The 16,910-nt window shown below is 34.7% G+C and overlaps 1 protein-coding gene across 6 annotated transcripts in view; it reads left to right on the forward strand.

Moving 5' to 3' along the window:
* LOC119640907 (roundabout homolog 2) overlaps positions 1 to 16,910 on the forward strand; it is a 201,409-nt gene that overhangs the window by 177,309 nt on the left and 7,190 nt on the right. For 3 of the 6 annotated variants that reach the window (XM_038039240.1, XM_038039239.1, XM_038039244.1), the window contains 8 exons: positions 484 to 605; positions 828 to 980; positions 1,515 to 1,818; positions 3,546 to 3,766; positions 3,830 to 4,031; positions 5,800 to 5,935; positions 6,016 to 6,354; positions 7,152 to 9,908. In XM_038039240.1, the coding sequence (XP_037895168.1) occupies positions 484 to 605; positions 828 to 980; positions 1,515 to 1,818; positions 3,546 to 3,766; positions 3,830 to 4,031; positions 5,800 to 5,935; positions 6,016 to 6,354; positions 7,152 to 7,689 (2,015 nt within the window). In that variant the 3' untranslated portion in view covers positions 7,690 to 9,908. Of the gene's footprint in view, positions 1 to 483; positions 606 to 827; positions 981 to 1,514; positions 1,819 to 3,545; positions 3,767 to 3,829; positions 4,032 to 5,799; positions 5,936 to 6,015; positions 6,355 to 7,151; positions 9,909 to 16,910 lie in introns of those variants that run through there. The other 3 variants (XM_038039242.1, XM_038039243.1, XM_038039241.1) reach the window with 2 other exon arrangements.

Here is a 16,910-nt window from a genome sequence, read left to right on the forward strand (position 1 = left end):
CACTAAAACATATATACGTACAAGATTGTACATTTAGTTTACGTTGACACATGAGCACACGCACCTACGTACATACCTACATGCATACATATGTACATATATATATATACACCTGCATACGTAAAGGTTTAATTTGAAATTTTAATTGGCAAAGGACATATAGTCCGGAAACGAAAACAGAATGTCAGAGTAACAGAACATAGGTATAAACCTGTGGGCGCATAGGGATGTGTATGCTAGTCTAGTAGATGAAAAAAGAAGAAAAAAAAAGAAAAACAAAACAAATAAAGCTTAATGGTAAACGCGAAAATAGAGGAAATATTTTTGTGTGTTTAAGCAAATATTTTTTTCCCTCTCTGCATATGAACAAAAACATTGTTTGATGACGATTATGCAAAATTGTTTTCTTTTCTCCTACCCTATTCGATTTTTTTTTTTTTTTAATTTTCAAAAATTTTCCTAAATTTTATATTTTATTCCTAGTACCCTCGGCGCCACCTGACAGCATCAAAATTGGAATGTATAATTTAACGGCCGGTTGGGTAAGATGGTCACCACCCCCGCCTCAGCATCATAATGGCAACTTGTTGGGCTATAAAATTGAGGTAAATTAAGTTTTTGCTTTCATGGAATTGTAAACATAGTCGCATCCACGCATGTACCTAGCTTAGGTATACATTCGTAATTAATGTTCGAGAATAATATATGAATTTTATGCATTTATTACTTTTTGTTTCATTAATTTTTGTTTTCTTCCTTTTTTTGTTCCTATTTTCCTCCCCGTTTTGTTTATTATTATTATTATTATTATTGTTGTTGTTGTTTAGGTAACCGCTGGCAATACGTTAAAAGTTTTGGCAAATATGACTTTAAATGCAACCACTACGTCAGTACTTTTAAATAATCTCACCACTGGAGCCACTTACAACGTCAGATTGAACTCATTTACTAAAGCTGGTGATGGGCCCTATTCGAAACCGGTATGTGTACCGCATATATATATATATATATAAGTGGGTATATAAGTGGGAAGAGGAGAGAGAGTGCAAGGCAGTAAACTTAAGTTCGTTGTACAAGTTTAAAGCACATCATATACCTCATGTTTCTGCAAAATTCAACTTGACCATCTGCCGCATAAGAGCTAACTCTTCACGAGCACAGCAAAAGAACGGATATATTGTATATGAAAAGCTCTTGCTCTCGCGTTCGTATACTTTTATGTATTATGAATACACTTTAAAAAGTAACACGTGTTGTATAATAAATTTTTAAATGAAAAAACAAAAAGAGGAAAAGAATAAAAATTTATGCAGTTTATTAAAAACGCAAAAAACAAAGGAAACAAAAAAAAAAAACAAAAAACAAAATAAATGCATATTGCATAAGTAGCTTGAACAACACATGCTCTTGAACGGTGGTGGTCAAGTTTTGGTATGAGCAGAGTTCGTTAACTGCTAAATTACGTTAAACAAAATAAATGAAATGCAAAAACTTTCTGCATGTTACTCTTGTAGGTTTCATTGTTTATGGATCCCACCCATTTGGTTCATCCACCGCATCCGAGTGGTTCACATAGTAGCATAACCGGCCATACGGCGGGCGATGGTGGCCATTTTGGTTATCATCCTAACGGTGTTGGGATGCCAGATGACGCAGCCACTACAACCACTCAACGTAAGTCAACAACCGTTGTACACGAGACATGGTTTATGGCTCTTGTGATAACGATGCTGTTGGCCATATTAATTTCTGCCGCTGCCGCTATGCTTTTCTTTAAGAGACGTCATCAACTAACTAAAGAACTGGGACATTTGAGTGGTAAGTGAACCTAAGCTTTGCCAAAGAATAACGGTAACACCATACGCTAGATTGCATTAAGGCAAAGTTTGTATAAAATTTCGAATTAATCCCTCCCATACAACTTTTTCCTTTTTTTTTTTTTTATTACATTATATTTCCTTCATATGGCCTAAGCGCCATTACAGCATTTTGCTTCGTTCGCTTTTTCAATTAACCGATCAGATTTAGATACGATTTAAAAGCTAATACTTTGCAAATTGTGATGGCCGTTTTATCCATGTAATATCCAAAGTTCATGCTTCAGCGTAGAGCATGAAAATCATTGGAGTTTAGCTCGTAAACCAAAGCGTTTTCTTGGACAATTGACTAACTGCGTGTGCGTTCTTAAGAATGATTTGTAATGAATGCATTTAGGTCGGATGGAGCTCTAATTTTACCTTTATATCTTTCGTTTCTGTCTCCTGTTAACGCGTTAAGAGCACTAAACGCATTAAGAGCACTATTCAAAGAACATACTCAGCAGGAGACAGCTAAACTGCATTAACTCCAACAATCGAGCTGCTCTAAAGGCCCTGAAAGTCCTTGCCTTTGTTGGAGTGTCTTAAAATATCGAATAAGCTGCTCATGAAATCTTTATATTGCTAGCAGTAATGCTCATCTCAAACCTTTAACTTTCTTTATCAAAACTGATGACTTTTCCTTTTCATTAAACATTGATTTAAGTCAACTTTTAGTAAAAGGTTTTTTTTAACCAAATCTGTGAAATTATTTTGAACTTACTTACTTCATGATTTTTGCGCAAAGTGCATCGAGGTGCGTTAGTGTGATACAAATTTTTATCGGTTTTCTACCGAAATTGCTGTTGTGCGTACACGTGAATGCCTTTACTTATAATTATAATACAAGCTAAGCGTTTAGTAAACATATTTCAGCTTAAGTTGAAATGCAAAGCTAAAAGAAAGACACAAAAGAAAATGGAAGATTCCTAAGATTTTCTGCCAAAACGACGGCATTGCCAGCCAATCCCCGGACGTTGTTCGAAGTCATATGTTTGATTTTCGAATGATATCAGACGTCTGTGCCTTGTGTGTCGGGGTTGAGGTTACCGTGCTTCACCAAGCGGAGTAAACGCGCATCGACTTTGGTTCTCATAGTTGACAGGTAGAAACCTCGTTACTTTTAACATACAGTTCATTACTAATTGAGACATAATTTCAACTCTTCTTAACCTCCCGCCTTGACTTTATTATTTTCTGCTAATGATGAATTTTAGGCTAAGAGGTTGAACGTGACTGACGGCGAATTTTCACAGCAATTAAAAGCAACTAACCCGTTACTGCTCCCACCTTTTTGCGCAATAGCTTCCAGAGCTTTTAATTTATTTACCAAAAATCACTTGGTAATCGATTCAACTATAAATTGCTTTCAATTAGCTTGGGCAGCATTCGCGAGCGTTAGCAAATCAATTAAATTTGACGTACGTATCAGTGATAGACACTATTTAGAAAATTGATACTTTAATGACTTCCTGTTGTGTGTGCTACAATATATATTGAGAACTTTATGCGAGCGCGAGCAGAATACTCCTTAATTAACTTCAATACACAAAAAAAATAATACAGAAAAAAAAAGGAAAGAAAAATGAGAAAAAGATTCTTATCAAGTATTTTATTCGTCATATGGTTTTTTCTTTTTTCTTGTCCGGTTTTTCTACTTTCTTTTTGTTCGATATCGTATGAGTTTAGTAGTTAGCGCCAATGAAATAACAGCATTGAATATCAACGGCAAGGATAGCTTATGGATTGACAGAGGCTGGCGTACCACCGATACCGATAAAGATTCTGGTCTAAGTGAAACGAAATTACTATCAAATGCCAACAGCCAATCGAATTATACCTCGGATGCCGGTACGGATTATGCCGAAGTCGATACCAGAAACATGAGCACTTTTTACAATTGTCGAAAGGTAAATTGAGATACTCTCGTGATGAAAGAAAAAAGAATGGCAATGAAATGCTTTCGCTTTCAGAGCCCGGAAAATCCTACACCTTATGCTACTACTATGATTATCGGTACTTCTTCCACGGAGACGACGTGTTTGAAAACTTCTGGCTCTAGTACTGATCAGGATTCAGGTACTCATTCACCCAATTCAGAGGGTATTACAACCAATGTCTGTGCATCGAATAGTGCCGTCTCCAGTAAACACAATTATCATCAATATCCACCAGGTTTGTATCAATTTTAAAGATTTTCTTCTTTCGCCCTCTCTCCCTGTCTCACTCTCTATTTTTTCGTCACATTTAGTTTTCCTAACCCTTTTTCTACCAAAACTTGATTTTCCTTTCATTTCCTTTAGATGCCATAAAAAACTTACTGCTCTTGGATTTCTTTAAACTTTACGTTTGCCCTTTGTTGTCCTGTTGATTTTTTTTTTTTTTTGATATAAGAGATTTTTAATTTTTCATTGAAAACGTACGGCGCAGAAAAACTAAAGCTTTTTTCTCTTTAGTTTTTTTAGTTTTAGTAGTTGCTACTAAATTATTAGAATGCACTAAATATGTCACTTTGATTGTTACCAATACTGGATCACTCATATAGATCTATATATTCTTGTGACAAATGTTGTTATACCTCATTCCCTAACTCTCAGTCTTTATATCTATGTTTTTCCATCGGTCTCTTATTTGTTATAACGAACTCCCGGAATCGCGAGGGAGAAGTCATTCAACCTAATTCACTGCTCCGTAGAGCTGATTATCCGCGTCGTGACCGGCGCCCTCCATTGGGTGCTAAGTGGAATGGAGAATTTGTGATTCTTTTACGAATAGGGTTACAGTAACTCGAGAAGCACTTACACTGAACTACCGATCGAAAAAAATAAAAAAGAAATCCGACCCGAATTTTTATAAAATCCCGTAAAAAGTTAGGGTGGATGAGATGCATATCTTCGTAGTTCTCTTCAAGTTAACTATAAGTTTCCTATAAGCTCTAGTGAAATTGTTTTTGCAGTCAATTGATTTTAAGCTTAAGAACGTTTACTTGAATTTTATAGGACTTGACGAATGCTTTTTCTTCCTGTCTTTCCTTCTTTCATTGCTTTATTGTTTGTCGTCTTTAATGCTGTGTATCCTTAGCCATGATATGATCTGTATGGTATAAGTTTTCGTTCCGCTTTTTTTCTTAATACGATTTTGGCATTAAAACAAATGATTGCTATCGACAGCTGCTTAAAACGTTAGATTTCTTTTTGTAATAATCTTAAGGATATTTTTTCAACCCTGCAGACTCTTCGTAAACATTTGAAAAGTAAAAGAAGAGTCTCGTTTTTCTTCTTCCTTATGAGAGACATACGGAATTTCCTCCATTTATACAGTTTTGTGTAATATTAAAAGTTCAATTACTTGAGGCGTGTATTTTTCAAGTGTTTCCTGTTTAGATTCTCAAGTGATGTTTGTGATGTCGTGAGTTATTATTATGTAACCACGTTCGTTATACATTGTTGTACGACAAGAATAAATCGAGATTATCTGCTTTCTATGCGTTGTTGTCGTGTGTGTGTGTGTGTGTGTGTGTGTGTGTGTGTGTGTGTGTGTGTATTTGCAAACTTTTGGTGGATGGTAATGCAAAATAGATTTTCTTTGAGACGAAATCAAGCACAAAAAACCCTAATCACCCGTAGGCCATGTACTCAATGTCAAGCATAACAAAGCATATTTAACACATTTTCCCCGGCTATAGAACAAAGTCAAGACAGAAAAATTTATGCTTACAAAAGAATTTAAAATATTTGAACAATTTTTTTCGTATAATAATATTTAATTAAATTTACTGATAGAGAGTTTTAAACCGTAGAAACGTTGTGCTGTACTTTTGATATAATTTTTAAGTAACTTTGAATATCTTTAACCTTTGATTTCCTTGAATGTTTTTTTCTTTTGCTCCCGCCCCGCTTACCTTACTGCTGACGTTTTTGTTACCAATAATTAAAACTAACAGAACAAATTAATTGGTCAGAATTTTTGCCACCACCACCGGAACATCCGCCACCAGTGCCCTCATGTAATTACGGACCGGGCTCACCACAATCATCGAGGAAAAGTTCGAAAAGTGGCAGCTCTTCAGCACATCAAAGGTAGTTAAGCTTTGTTTTTGTTTTCTTTTTTGTTTGCTTTCTTTTCTTATACCATTTTCTTTTTCTTTTTGGTTATAAAGCGCCTTAAACTCTTCTATACACAGCAGCTCGTCGGGTGGTTTCTCAACTTGGGGTATGGCCCCCCAATGTGTTGTGGGAGGCGCAGGTAGTGGACGTCCTACGCAAGAGAATTACTATAATAACCCTTTGCCTTGTGTAGGCGGGGGTGGTCAAAATCGTTATCAAGTAACTCCTACGGGACAACATCCTCCCCCTTTACCACCTTATTATCCAACAGGAGCGGCAGCAACAGCGCAATTACCGCCTAGAAATATACATATCCATTATCCAGCGCCTAGGCATGCCCTGAGTGAATATCAACCGGGTGGTACACACAACTCTCGTTGCTCAAATGGCCGGTAAGTTATCACTCAGCTTCACAAAGTTTCTTATTAAAGCTCTGACTCACTGAACTTCGCACTTAATGACTCTTCCGGTGACAGTGTTATTTTAATAGAACCATCTGCCACGAACTTAAACGTTAAATTCTTTATAAATAGGCTAGCCAAAACTAGCCGGATAGGGTCCAAACATGCAATCAGTTACTTACCAAGCGCTGGTTTTCGTAGATTTAAGGGCATTTCGTGTTAGAATTCGAATTGCTAGCTTCGTCGGATTTAAAGGTCTTGATTTTCAGGAAAGCCGTAGCGGCTCCTTAAGTTCTACAACTAAGAACAGCTTATCGTCAAATACATCACAAATTGATAGCCCAAAAAGAGCACATGATATCGGCGACGCCAGCGTAGACAAAAAATATTTTCTTTTCCATACCATTAATAGGGAAGTTATAGAGAACAGAGGTACAAATTAAATGCAGTTTTTGATAAGATATTAATTCTATGGTTATGAGACGAATGTAACGAACGTAAATTGACTCAAGAATGCCTAAGGTTGTCCAACTAACCGTGAAGTTTAAAAATAATATTTAGCACCTCTTGCAAACACATTGCGCTCTTCAATTTAGCTGCGGCTCTTCAACAATTTCAAATGTCAAAAGATCTCGAGGATATGTCAAGACACATAACCTCAAAAAGTGTAAAAAGAACACACTGTCGTAATGAAAAAGAATTACACTTTCGAGAGATGCGCATTTTTTAGAAGTTTCTTTAATTTGTCCTCCTCTTGGTTTCTTTACATCGGTTTACCTCCTCCGCAGTGGCTGCACTAGTTGTGATGCTTTGGCTTCACCTTTGCAGCAATTGCCGCCACACGTTGAAGGCTGGTATCAACCATTGCATGCCGCACATATACCAAACAATTCATCAGCTCATCAAATCTATCAATGTTCCTCCGAGTGTTCCGATCATTCACGACACTCTCATTCTAATGTAACGCATGGTCATCCCCATCATCATACGCATGCCGCCGCACATCATCATAGCCATCTGAACGCAAATGATACCCTACGTTCCGAGAGCAGTCAAGAAGGTGGCCCTACTGGCAAACCATTAACGCACCGTTGTCACAAGCCAACCGACAGCACACGTTTCGCTGAAATCAGTGAAAGTGAACATATGCTAAAAAGTTCCAGTGGTTCTTGCACTTACGAAGTTCTGGGAGAGCCACGCAATTGCAGTGAATGCTGTAGCAGTTCACGCGAAGGTGATACATGTTCGTGCAGTGAAGGCTCGTGTTTGTACGCCGAAGCAGGTGAGCCTATAACGACGGCTAAATTAGTAACACAAAACAATTGATATGGACCGTGTAGTGGAGGTGTTCATGGTGGCGGCGGCTTAGTAACTGACGTTGTCATATACTTTTAGTGTTACCACAGTCTGCAATTTATAGCATCATGTAAATTTTAAACAAAAACACAAAAGAAAAAAATGAAAAATCTCATGTAAGTGTCATTTTACTATTAGTGTTATAGTGAGTTTTTTTTAGCATTTATAGAACCTTGCAACAAACGCAACTGAGTAAATATATTAATTTATTCACTTATAAACGAAACCAATTTCTTGTAAATATGAGAGAAAAAAAAAACGATTGAAATTTTTTCGTAGGCATCGAAATAGTGAAAACTAATAGCAAAAAAAAAAAAAATAATAATAATATTAATAAGAGGAGGACTTTATTCGTCTTTTGTGCGAATATTAAGTATCTAACACCTTGAAGACCGTTTTCAGTATCAAATATCTATGTTCTTATTATTATGAGAACAACGAACGCCAACTGCTAGTTGATTGGGTAGAAAATGAAATTCAATACTAGGTAGTCTAAATAGTCCTAAGCTTTCAGAAACTTTCGCCATATTTATTGAGAAGATTAACATTTTCATTTTTAAATTTTTTAGAAAATGTAACTGTTGTTTTTTTCGCCTATTTGCATAACAATAACGAAATTGACATGCCTCGTTCCCTAGGTGGCGGTTGTAACAAATTAAAAAAAACTTTGCATAAAAAAAAAAGATAATATTAAGACAGAGTAACTGCAACAAAACTATAAGAATTTAAGGAGTTTTCATGTATTCGTGGCGTGTTCACGGCAAATCTTTCTTTTTAAACATCAAGTATATTTACGTTTTTTTAACGGCGCCTACAATAATCCCTAATTTTAAAAAGACACGCACACAATAACAACAAATGCTTACGAAAAGAAATATTTTCCCTTTCTGCCCCCTTTGATGGAAGAACATTTATAAGTTGCTGGTTTTAATGTCTGTTTAAAAGGATTAAATTATTTCGAAATTATCACTTTCTTAGAAGTTGAAAAATTTCTCAAGCAATGAATAAAAAACGTGCGCCTATTATTATTATTATTATTTGTTCAATCACTATATAAAATATTAATTTTTTCAAATATTTGAACCCCTTGAAAGTATGCCACGTATTCATCGCAGTTACCTGCTGTTATGTTCTTTTGTGTGTTATACGTCTGCGCTTGCTTAAACTAATCCTAAAAGGCTTCTGCTCGAAGACGAAGAACACCGCGAAAAAATTTTTGATCCTTTTCGACCTCGGTAGATTAAGTTGGAAACTTGAGCAAATCCGCCAAACGTTGATTAAGCGTACATGTTTCCATAATGAGTTTGTGACGCCCGTGTTTTAAAAAAAAGTTACATACAATTTATTCCGCTTTCTTTAAGCGTACGATGTTTTGCATACATTATGATAAATGTCACCGTTTTTCAAAGATTTCATAAAATATTTGATCGGGAGGTAAAGTGAAGGTATTGCGGTAAACATTTTACCTAAAGAAAGATGTAGCCTTAGCACCCAGTTGGTCCTTACAAGGCGGGCTTTGAAGTCAGCCCTCAGTTTGAAATGGATTACTCGATTCAGCAAATATATGAGAATGTGTTTTTGCAGTCATCGATAAGAACTTATCAGAAATTTCAGCCTTTTGTTATTGCTTCAAACTTGTTTGTGTCAATTGATGCGAGTGTAGAAAAATTGTGTATTGTGGATTGTTATTAAATATTTGTTTTAAGAAGCAAATACGCTCACACAATTTAAAGACAAGCTGACCGCTGGCTAGGAAAACTCCACACTGTGATTTATCACGGCGAAACTTTGGATAGCTTAATTGAGCGGCATTGATTGCAAAAAATAAAAAAAAAGTTTCAAGATAAAATGCATCAATTCTTTCTTATGTCGGAAACGTTTTAACCAACTCTCACATACATCAAAGCTGAACATATATTACCTACTAGGGAGGGAGGGATAATCGTCCTGTTTTGTAATTTAAGGGGAAACCATTATCTCAAGATATAACTTAAATTAGATTTGAGATTAGTTTGCAAAAAATTCTTGTTGATGCATCATTTGATCGTCTTGTCATGCTCCCTGCATATATATATATATTGGGTTGTTCGGAAAATTACTTTGTTTTTTTTTTTGTTCAAGTTAAAAGGGCAGAGGGGTTTTACGTGATCATGAATCAAGCAAATACTATTGCTTACAATTAAATAAATCTTTTCATAAACAAGCCCCGCTATATATCATCACATATCAACATATGTACCGGCAATGCGGCCTAAGTGTGAAATTGGCTGTGAGAAATTGCAATAACATTCTCCTTAAAAGAAAAAAACAAGCGTAACGGGTTTCCGAACAACCCAGTAGAGCTTAAAGTTTTTCAATTCATGATTCTGCATCTATCAAGCAAATAATGCAATCCTTACCGGAGTTGCGACAAGCGAGTGATCGGTATAAAATTTTTGAACTTAAATCAATCGTATTCTAAAAAACGTTTTTTAAAGTTGGATTTAAGTTGGGCAACTTTGTTTGGTGCTAACAAGCAAAAGCAAACTTTTCAAAGGAGGACTTTTCTGAACCTTCTGAAGGGAAGAGAATGTTCCGTAGAAATTCTACTTAATTTTCTTCTTTGCCTAAAAGTTGCAATTCTCTGGAATTACTAAGTATATGTTAAAAGCCGCTCGATCAATGCTAATCAATTGTTTGCCAACGTCACAAAGAAGCAATTTCTTATAATGCAAAGCTTCTGCCATGACCTTCAATCAAAATTTTAAATTCAATTATGTTTTTCTGTTGTGATATTTAGTTCGAAAACTGAACCTTTCTTCTCCTTTCTTTTCTAAGAATCTTCATTTTAAATAACGCCCCCAAATTCGTGTACGTGTGTAATGTATTTAAAATAATGTAAAAAAAAAAAACTTGTGCCATAGCTTGTTTGAAGAAACTGTAAAAAAGCAAGAGAAAATGCAAAAACTGCAATTTTTATATATAATAGGTTTAATCAAGAATTGTTTAATTACATTTTATAAAAAAACAAAGCAAAAAAAAAACAAAGCAAAAAAAAAAAAACGCAAAAAACAAGACAAAAACTCAACAAAATGAACTGTGTTTGTAATTAAGAAAGTTTTTGAGAAGAGCTGGTCTCGTGACCAGCTTTGTATTCTCTCATTTAAATCACAGAATGTCGCAATACGAAGACAAGAGTAAATGGTTACACCCCCTGGCTGCCTATTTGTAAATATGCACAGCGCGGATAGATTACAATAAATTGACTGTAGAGAGTTGATGGCAGGGTAAATTTTATTCAAATATTTAAAACATAAATACGAAATGAAAGAAAGAAAAAAATATTTTTGATAAACGAATTTCCTCACAATCATCAGATAATGGAGACACACACAAATGAAATATTAAATCAAGTAAGAAAAAAAAAAAATAAAATTAAAATTCAACAAATTATTGGCAACAAAAATACGTAAAAGAATAACGAAAATCATAAAGCAGTTCTTTGGAAATTTTTTCTAAAATTAGAATTTGAGATTAAGAACATTTTTAGATATACATCGCATGGTTAGTGTCATATTTCTCTAAAACTAAACTGAAATAAGAAAAATATTTGTAACAGTGTAATATATGAAAAGAAAGGAAAAACTTAATACACATTAAAGTATATAAAATACGATATGTAATGAATAAGTAAACTACGTTTAGCTTTTAGAAAAATCTCAATTCGATAATATAAACGATAATTACACGAATATACATACAAAGCATTTTACTAAGTTAGGTGTTTAAACTATATTTAAAAAAAAAAAAATGTACCTGTGATAAACATATTTCATCGTATAATCGATTTTATTTTTTTTTTTTTCAATTAATTCATGTTTATATAGCTGTGGTAGAACTTTTTTCTTAACTAAGAAGTATTATAACGACAAGTAGTTAAAATGAATTACCAAATTCCCGCTGTAACCTTTAGTGGAAACACTGAGCGTTACGGTTTTCTTCTCTTAAGCCTTGTAATCAATCAATCATCCAAATCTCTGGTCGCCTTCACTAGAACCTCTTTGTAAATACGAAATGTGTTCCTCCCAATCTTTCCTTGCCTTTTTTTTTATTTTTTTGTACAATAACGTCACTGTGTTTGTACAACCGTTATATATTTATGTTACATATACATACATATGTATATACACAAAGGCATCTAAAAGTATTGAGCCGTCAAGACGTTGAAATTTCGTTCAATACTTTTTAGATGGATAATTATAGATACAATAAATGACTTAACGCTCTTTAAAAAATCCAAAAAAAATTCCTTGCAAAATTAAAGGCATTGAACAAAAATTCTTTCCATTCTAAATCCTTATAATCCAACTCAAAAGAGTATGCTACATTTATCTCTTCATTGTACATATACCTCTTTAAAATCCGAAAATTATTTAAGCACGTCACGATATCGTTAGATATAAAATAAGAATTTGGGGTATAAAGCCTTCGTCATAAAGCAACATAAAAGATAGCAGTCACATCAACTACCGATCTCAAGCTTTGGTAAGAAAATTCGAATCCGCAATACACGCATTCAGTGGAAATTACATTATTTTGAAGCCGTTGCCTAAAACATATTTCTTGTAAGAAGGTAGTTCTACTGTGCGCTTACTTAGTGTCTCTAAATCTCTCTCTCTCTCTCTCTGTCTCTCTCTGGTATATTAAATTTGTGTGCATGTATACGATGCCTAGTAGTAGTTACGACGGACGCAATTTTTTTATACCGATCGATTCATAATCATCTTCTGAATCGTTTTCTGAATCGATTTAAACTTGTCCGTCCGCCTGTCCATTTTATTTTCTTGGAATACGGTACACAATACCAAGGACTGATGCCATTCAAAATTGTTCGGATCGGACCAGCTTTCTTTCAAGCTATGACGTGGCATAGGAAACATTCTTTAAAGTTTTCTTCTTCCTCCTCTCTTTCAAAGATTTCCAAAATTTAATTTTCTAATATTGCCATACTGTGTTTCAATAATAATCCTGATAAGGTTCCCGCGGTGCGAAACCCTTTAACTTTTTGCAATCATTTCAGGTGGTGCCTCCCTCCGACCTTCGCTTTAAAGCGAACTTAACTTTCTCTCATCGTTGTTGTTTTTTAAATAAAATTTGAATTTCATATTCACTATAGACTGATTAATAATCAATTTTTTAAACTTTCATTTAACCAATAAAAAAATAGAAAAAAATATGTTAAAGTTAATGTAAATATTTATCGTATATATATATATATATATTACTATATGTATATATATAAATGTTGTAATATTGATATATTAACTCATTGTTTTTTTTTTCAAAAGATATCCATCAAACTAAGAGTGTAAGAAAAATAAACAGTATATAAAGCCATACATACACGCAAAAACACATACGAACAAACTCTTATCTGTATTCTGAGTACGTGTATTTATAATAATGATAATATATATTAATTAACAATTAAATTCATATTTAATTAATGTAGTAAAGCAAATAAACCGAATGAATACACGTTTATACAAGCGCACACTCGCTTATATGAAACATAATTAATACCATTAAAAAAAACAAAAACAAAAAATGACATTATTTTCACATGCTTACTTACCTGCGCACATAATGCAAAGCATAAGTAAACAAAGCGTATGGATAATACGTGTTGTGTGTGTTTGTGTGTATGGGTAAGTGCGTGTTCTGTATATTGATAAAAACAAAAAAATTGAAAGAGAACTTTTTAAATTTTAAGTAAAATCATATGAAATAAAAAAAAATCATAAATTATTTAATTAATTCAGTAAAATTATATAATTAAAAATAACAACAACTATTTATAATAGAAAAAATAATTATATACATATACATGTATATATACATGAAAGAAAGAAACTAACAATAAATGCATTTTACATGGAATGTTAACTTAAAAAAAACTTTTCACTTAGTTTCATTTAATAAAGCTTCCGAGGAAAAAAATTTTAAATGTTAACAGCCATCGAAGTCTTTCTTACTGTATAAGTCGCGTCGACCAAACATTCCAATTTTTATACATAACTGTGCGGATGTATGGAACACTCCGAAGGACTTGTGATAGACTCGTCTCACCTTTTATTACACCAGTTTATTCAGAAAATGACTCTGAGCTTGTCGATCCGTCTGTCCGTCTTGTTTTCGTGTGTTCAACGTGTAATTCGTGAGTTTTGAGAATCGTGATGATCCTTGCTACACCGTGTTCACGTTTACTTAGAACGATGAATGTTATCAATAAGCAATTTTTGTCAAGGAATTTCGCAAAATTGTAAGGTTTTTCATGCAACCACAGGAAAAGTGGTTCGTTCCGAAATAGTTTTATGGTGTTCATCCTTGTACCAAAACACATTAGTGTTCTAAATTTCATCGAAATATCTTAAAAATTTGGACCAATAGTGCGAACCAAGGGAAATAAAAAGGAACAGAGAAGCAGACAAACGGACTGGCAAAAATCAAATCAGACGGAGGTGTTTCTGTGGACAATAGCGTTCATCCTTGGGTTAAAACAGAACAGGATGAAGATACATCAGACGAATACACAGCCAAACAAGCTTAATTGGATGCAGAAAGCGATTCTAAATTACTCTAACGACATGTTATGCTTCGTAAACCGATCTGTTCAGTGTTAATAAAAGTAATAAACGAATTTAAGCCTAATTGATGTCTTTTATACAAACGGGATGGGGAAATGACTACACTGCAATTAAGTATAATTAATTATAATTAATAACATGTCGCACAAGGAAATAAATTTAACTTCTCTCCAATCGGTTTCGCAAATACAAAGGCCTTATCGGGCAGCCTTAGTCAGTCCGTCGAGCAATCGCCGGATTAAATCAGCTCACTTGCACTAAGATCGTTTTGCAGGAAGCGAAAAAAATGGTATTCAAGTAGTGCGCTGTACGGCGAACATAACAAAGCTTCCCAACCGAACTTTCTGAATGCATGGAGGGTTATTAATAAAGTCCGTACATGTGGACTACAATTGTCGTGACGAACAGTGACACCTTTTCTACGGAATTTATTGTTGACAGTAAAAAATTTAATCAATCAATTGGAATTGGCCAGCGTAGAGCAGGTCATAGCGAACGATTCTCTTCCATCCGAAACATTACCTCATGTGGCGTCGAGCTTTATCAATATTTATCCGGCTTCATCCACAATGATTTCTTTGCCGGCTGTTCTCTTGTGCTAGGACAGACGTCTATTCTCCGCTTATATGCTAAGCTGCTTTACTTAAGCTTGCCGAATACAGAAAAGTTATTTGATTATTTATATATGCTCCTCGGCGGTGCTTAGTAATATTTCTTTTAAAGCACCTAGCAGGTATACTCGACATTATTTGCTCCATTGGATTATCTCAGTGCCACAGTACCTATGATCTGCTTTGTCAAATGTACAATGATAACTATTTTTGTTCGACGTGGCAATGGATTCTCATAATAGCGTAAAAAATTGCAATTTTCGATATTGATTAACTACTTTTTGATCTTGCACTTTTCATTCTCATATATTTCTACTATGTATGTACAGTGAGTAGTTTACCGGTGGCAAAGGATGAGCTCGCTAAAATGCAGGGAGCTTTCATAACATAAATGGTAGTTGCGGAACAGAATTTGCTAAACTATTTCATGCACTTGTTTACTTGAATCATGTAAACCGCAAACGAAAGGAAAACGCGAAATACTCAATTCCCATTTGGCTTCCTTTATATGGTACCTTTGTTAGACTTACTTTTTGATTAACTTTGATTCCTTGACTCAACATAAGGCGACAATGGCTTAGAAGAGGATCATATCATTAGTTAAAATATTGGCTCTAGATTTTTATAGTAAAAGTAAAATGAAACGTTTCGACAATTCTGTTTACGCTGACTGCCTGCCGAAAAAAGAAAAAAATAACACATAACGGGACGTCCCGGCCGAAAACAATATCGTTACACTGAACGAAACGAAAGCCTGACGTTACCAGTCTTACGGGATCTCAGCTGATAAACGGTTTCCACAGCTGAGACGCCCCAATTCCATCGTTGGCCACTCTAACGTACGGCTGCTTTACTATTATTTACTTACAATTTAAATCCAAGTAACGTTGTGACGCGCCCTACCCCAGCGAAGAACGTGTGAGTTTAAAATGAGTTGCGAGTTCAAATCCTCACAATACGTACGAGTTCTTTGTGATTTTCTACGCAAACACATGATGCACATTTAGTCTCATTCATCTTAACTACTTGCGCTTAACTCCAAATTTACTATTTTACTGTGTAGTGCTGCTACCTTCGTTGTTGATTAATTATAATAATTATCTTCGGTTTCTTAGGCTGGTTGAGAATTTTATAGCACTTCAATTAAATTCAATAATAATTAATTAACCTGCTGTACTGTAACTTACTTTTCATGCTTTTCGTGGTTGGGAAATTCGGTTCATCAAACTCCCTAAATATCGGGTTTCTTTTTATATCCAACCTTACGCAAACCCAAAGCGATGCTCTTAAAAATAAGTAAAAAACTAAAAATTTCCCCAAGGGTTATGTTCCTTCATTTGTTAACAATTGGTCGCCTAGAGCGGCGTGCGTCTTTTACATCCAGATTTCTAAAGGCGGAAGAGGGCAAGCCTTTTGCTCTTCTTCGATTCTGACAAAACGTCGCAACCGTAAACATCACCAGTTTTCCCACAAGCTTATGGAGCCTTAATCCTGGAATTGATGATGTAATATGCAGCAATTATTCACATTTTTTTATTTTTTTTGTAAATATCTATGGATTGCCATCTTTCGCAATCGCTACCGCATAAACCGTGGCAAACGCAGCAATTGTTTTGCAGTCATTACAATTTCCAGTTAAGTTCTGAATAGGTGGCCCCCATTGGGTTCAGTTGCCAAATGCCACTTGCATCTGATGCGCCAAGACTTACATCACCGGTATCACTAGCTAATTGTCCCTTATTGGCTTAAGCACTCCGTACAGTGATTGTATTGCCTTTAAATGATCCCGATCGGCCTACTAAAACCTCAACAATTAGCAATAAAATTTCATTGCCACTTAAATGCTAATTTATTTTCAATCGATGCCACGACACATTCGCACGTTTTTCAACCAATTACAAATAAATTAGAAATTGTTTGGATCACGGAAACTAAACAAAATCTTCAAAAGTAA

Source organism: Glossina fuscipes, unplaced genomic scaffold (genome assembly GCF_014805625.2).
Source record: "Glossina fuscipes isolate IAEA_lab_2018 unplaced genomic scaffold, Yale_Gfus_2 133, whole genome shotgun sequence".
NCBI lineage: Eukaryota > Metazoa > Arthropoda > Insecta > Diptera > Glossinidae > Glossina > Glossina fuscipes.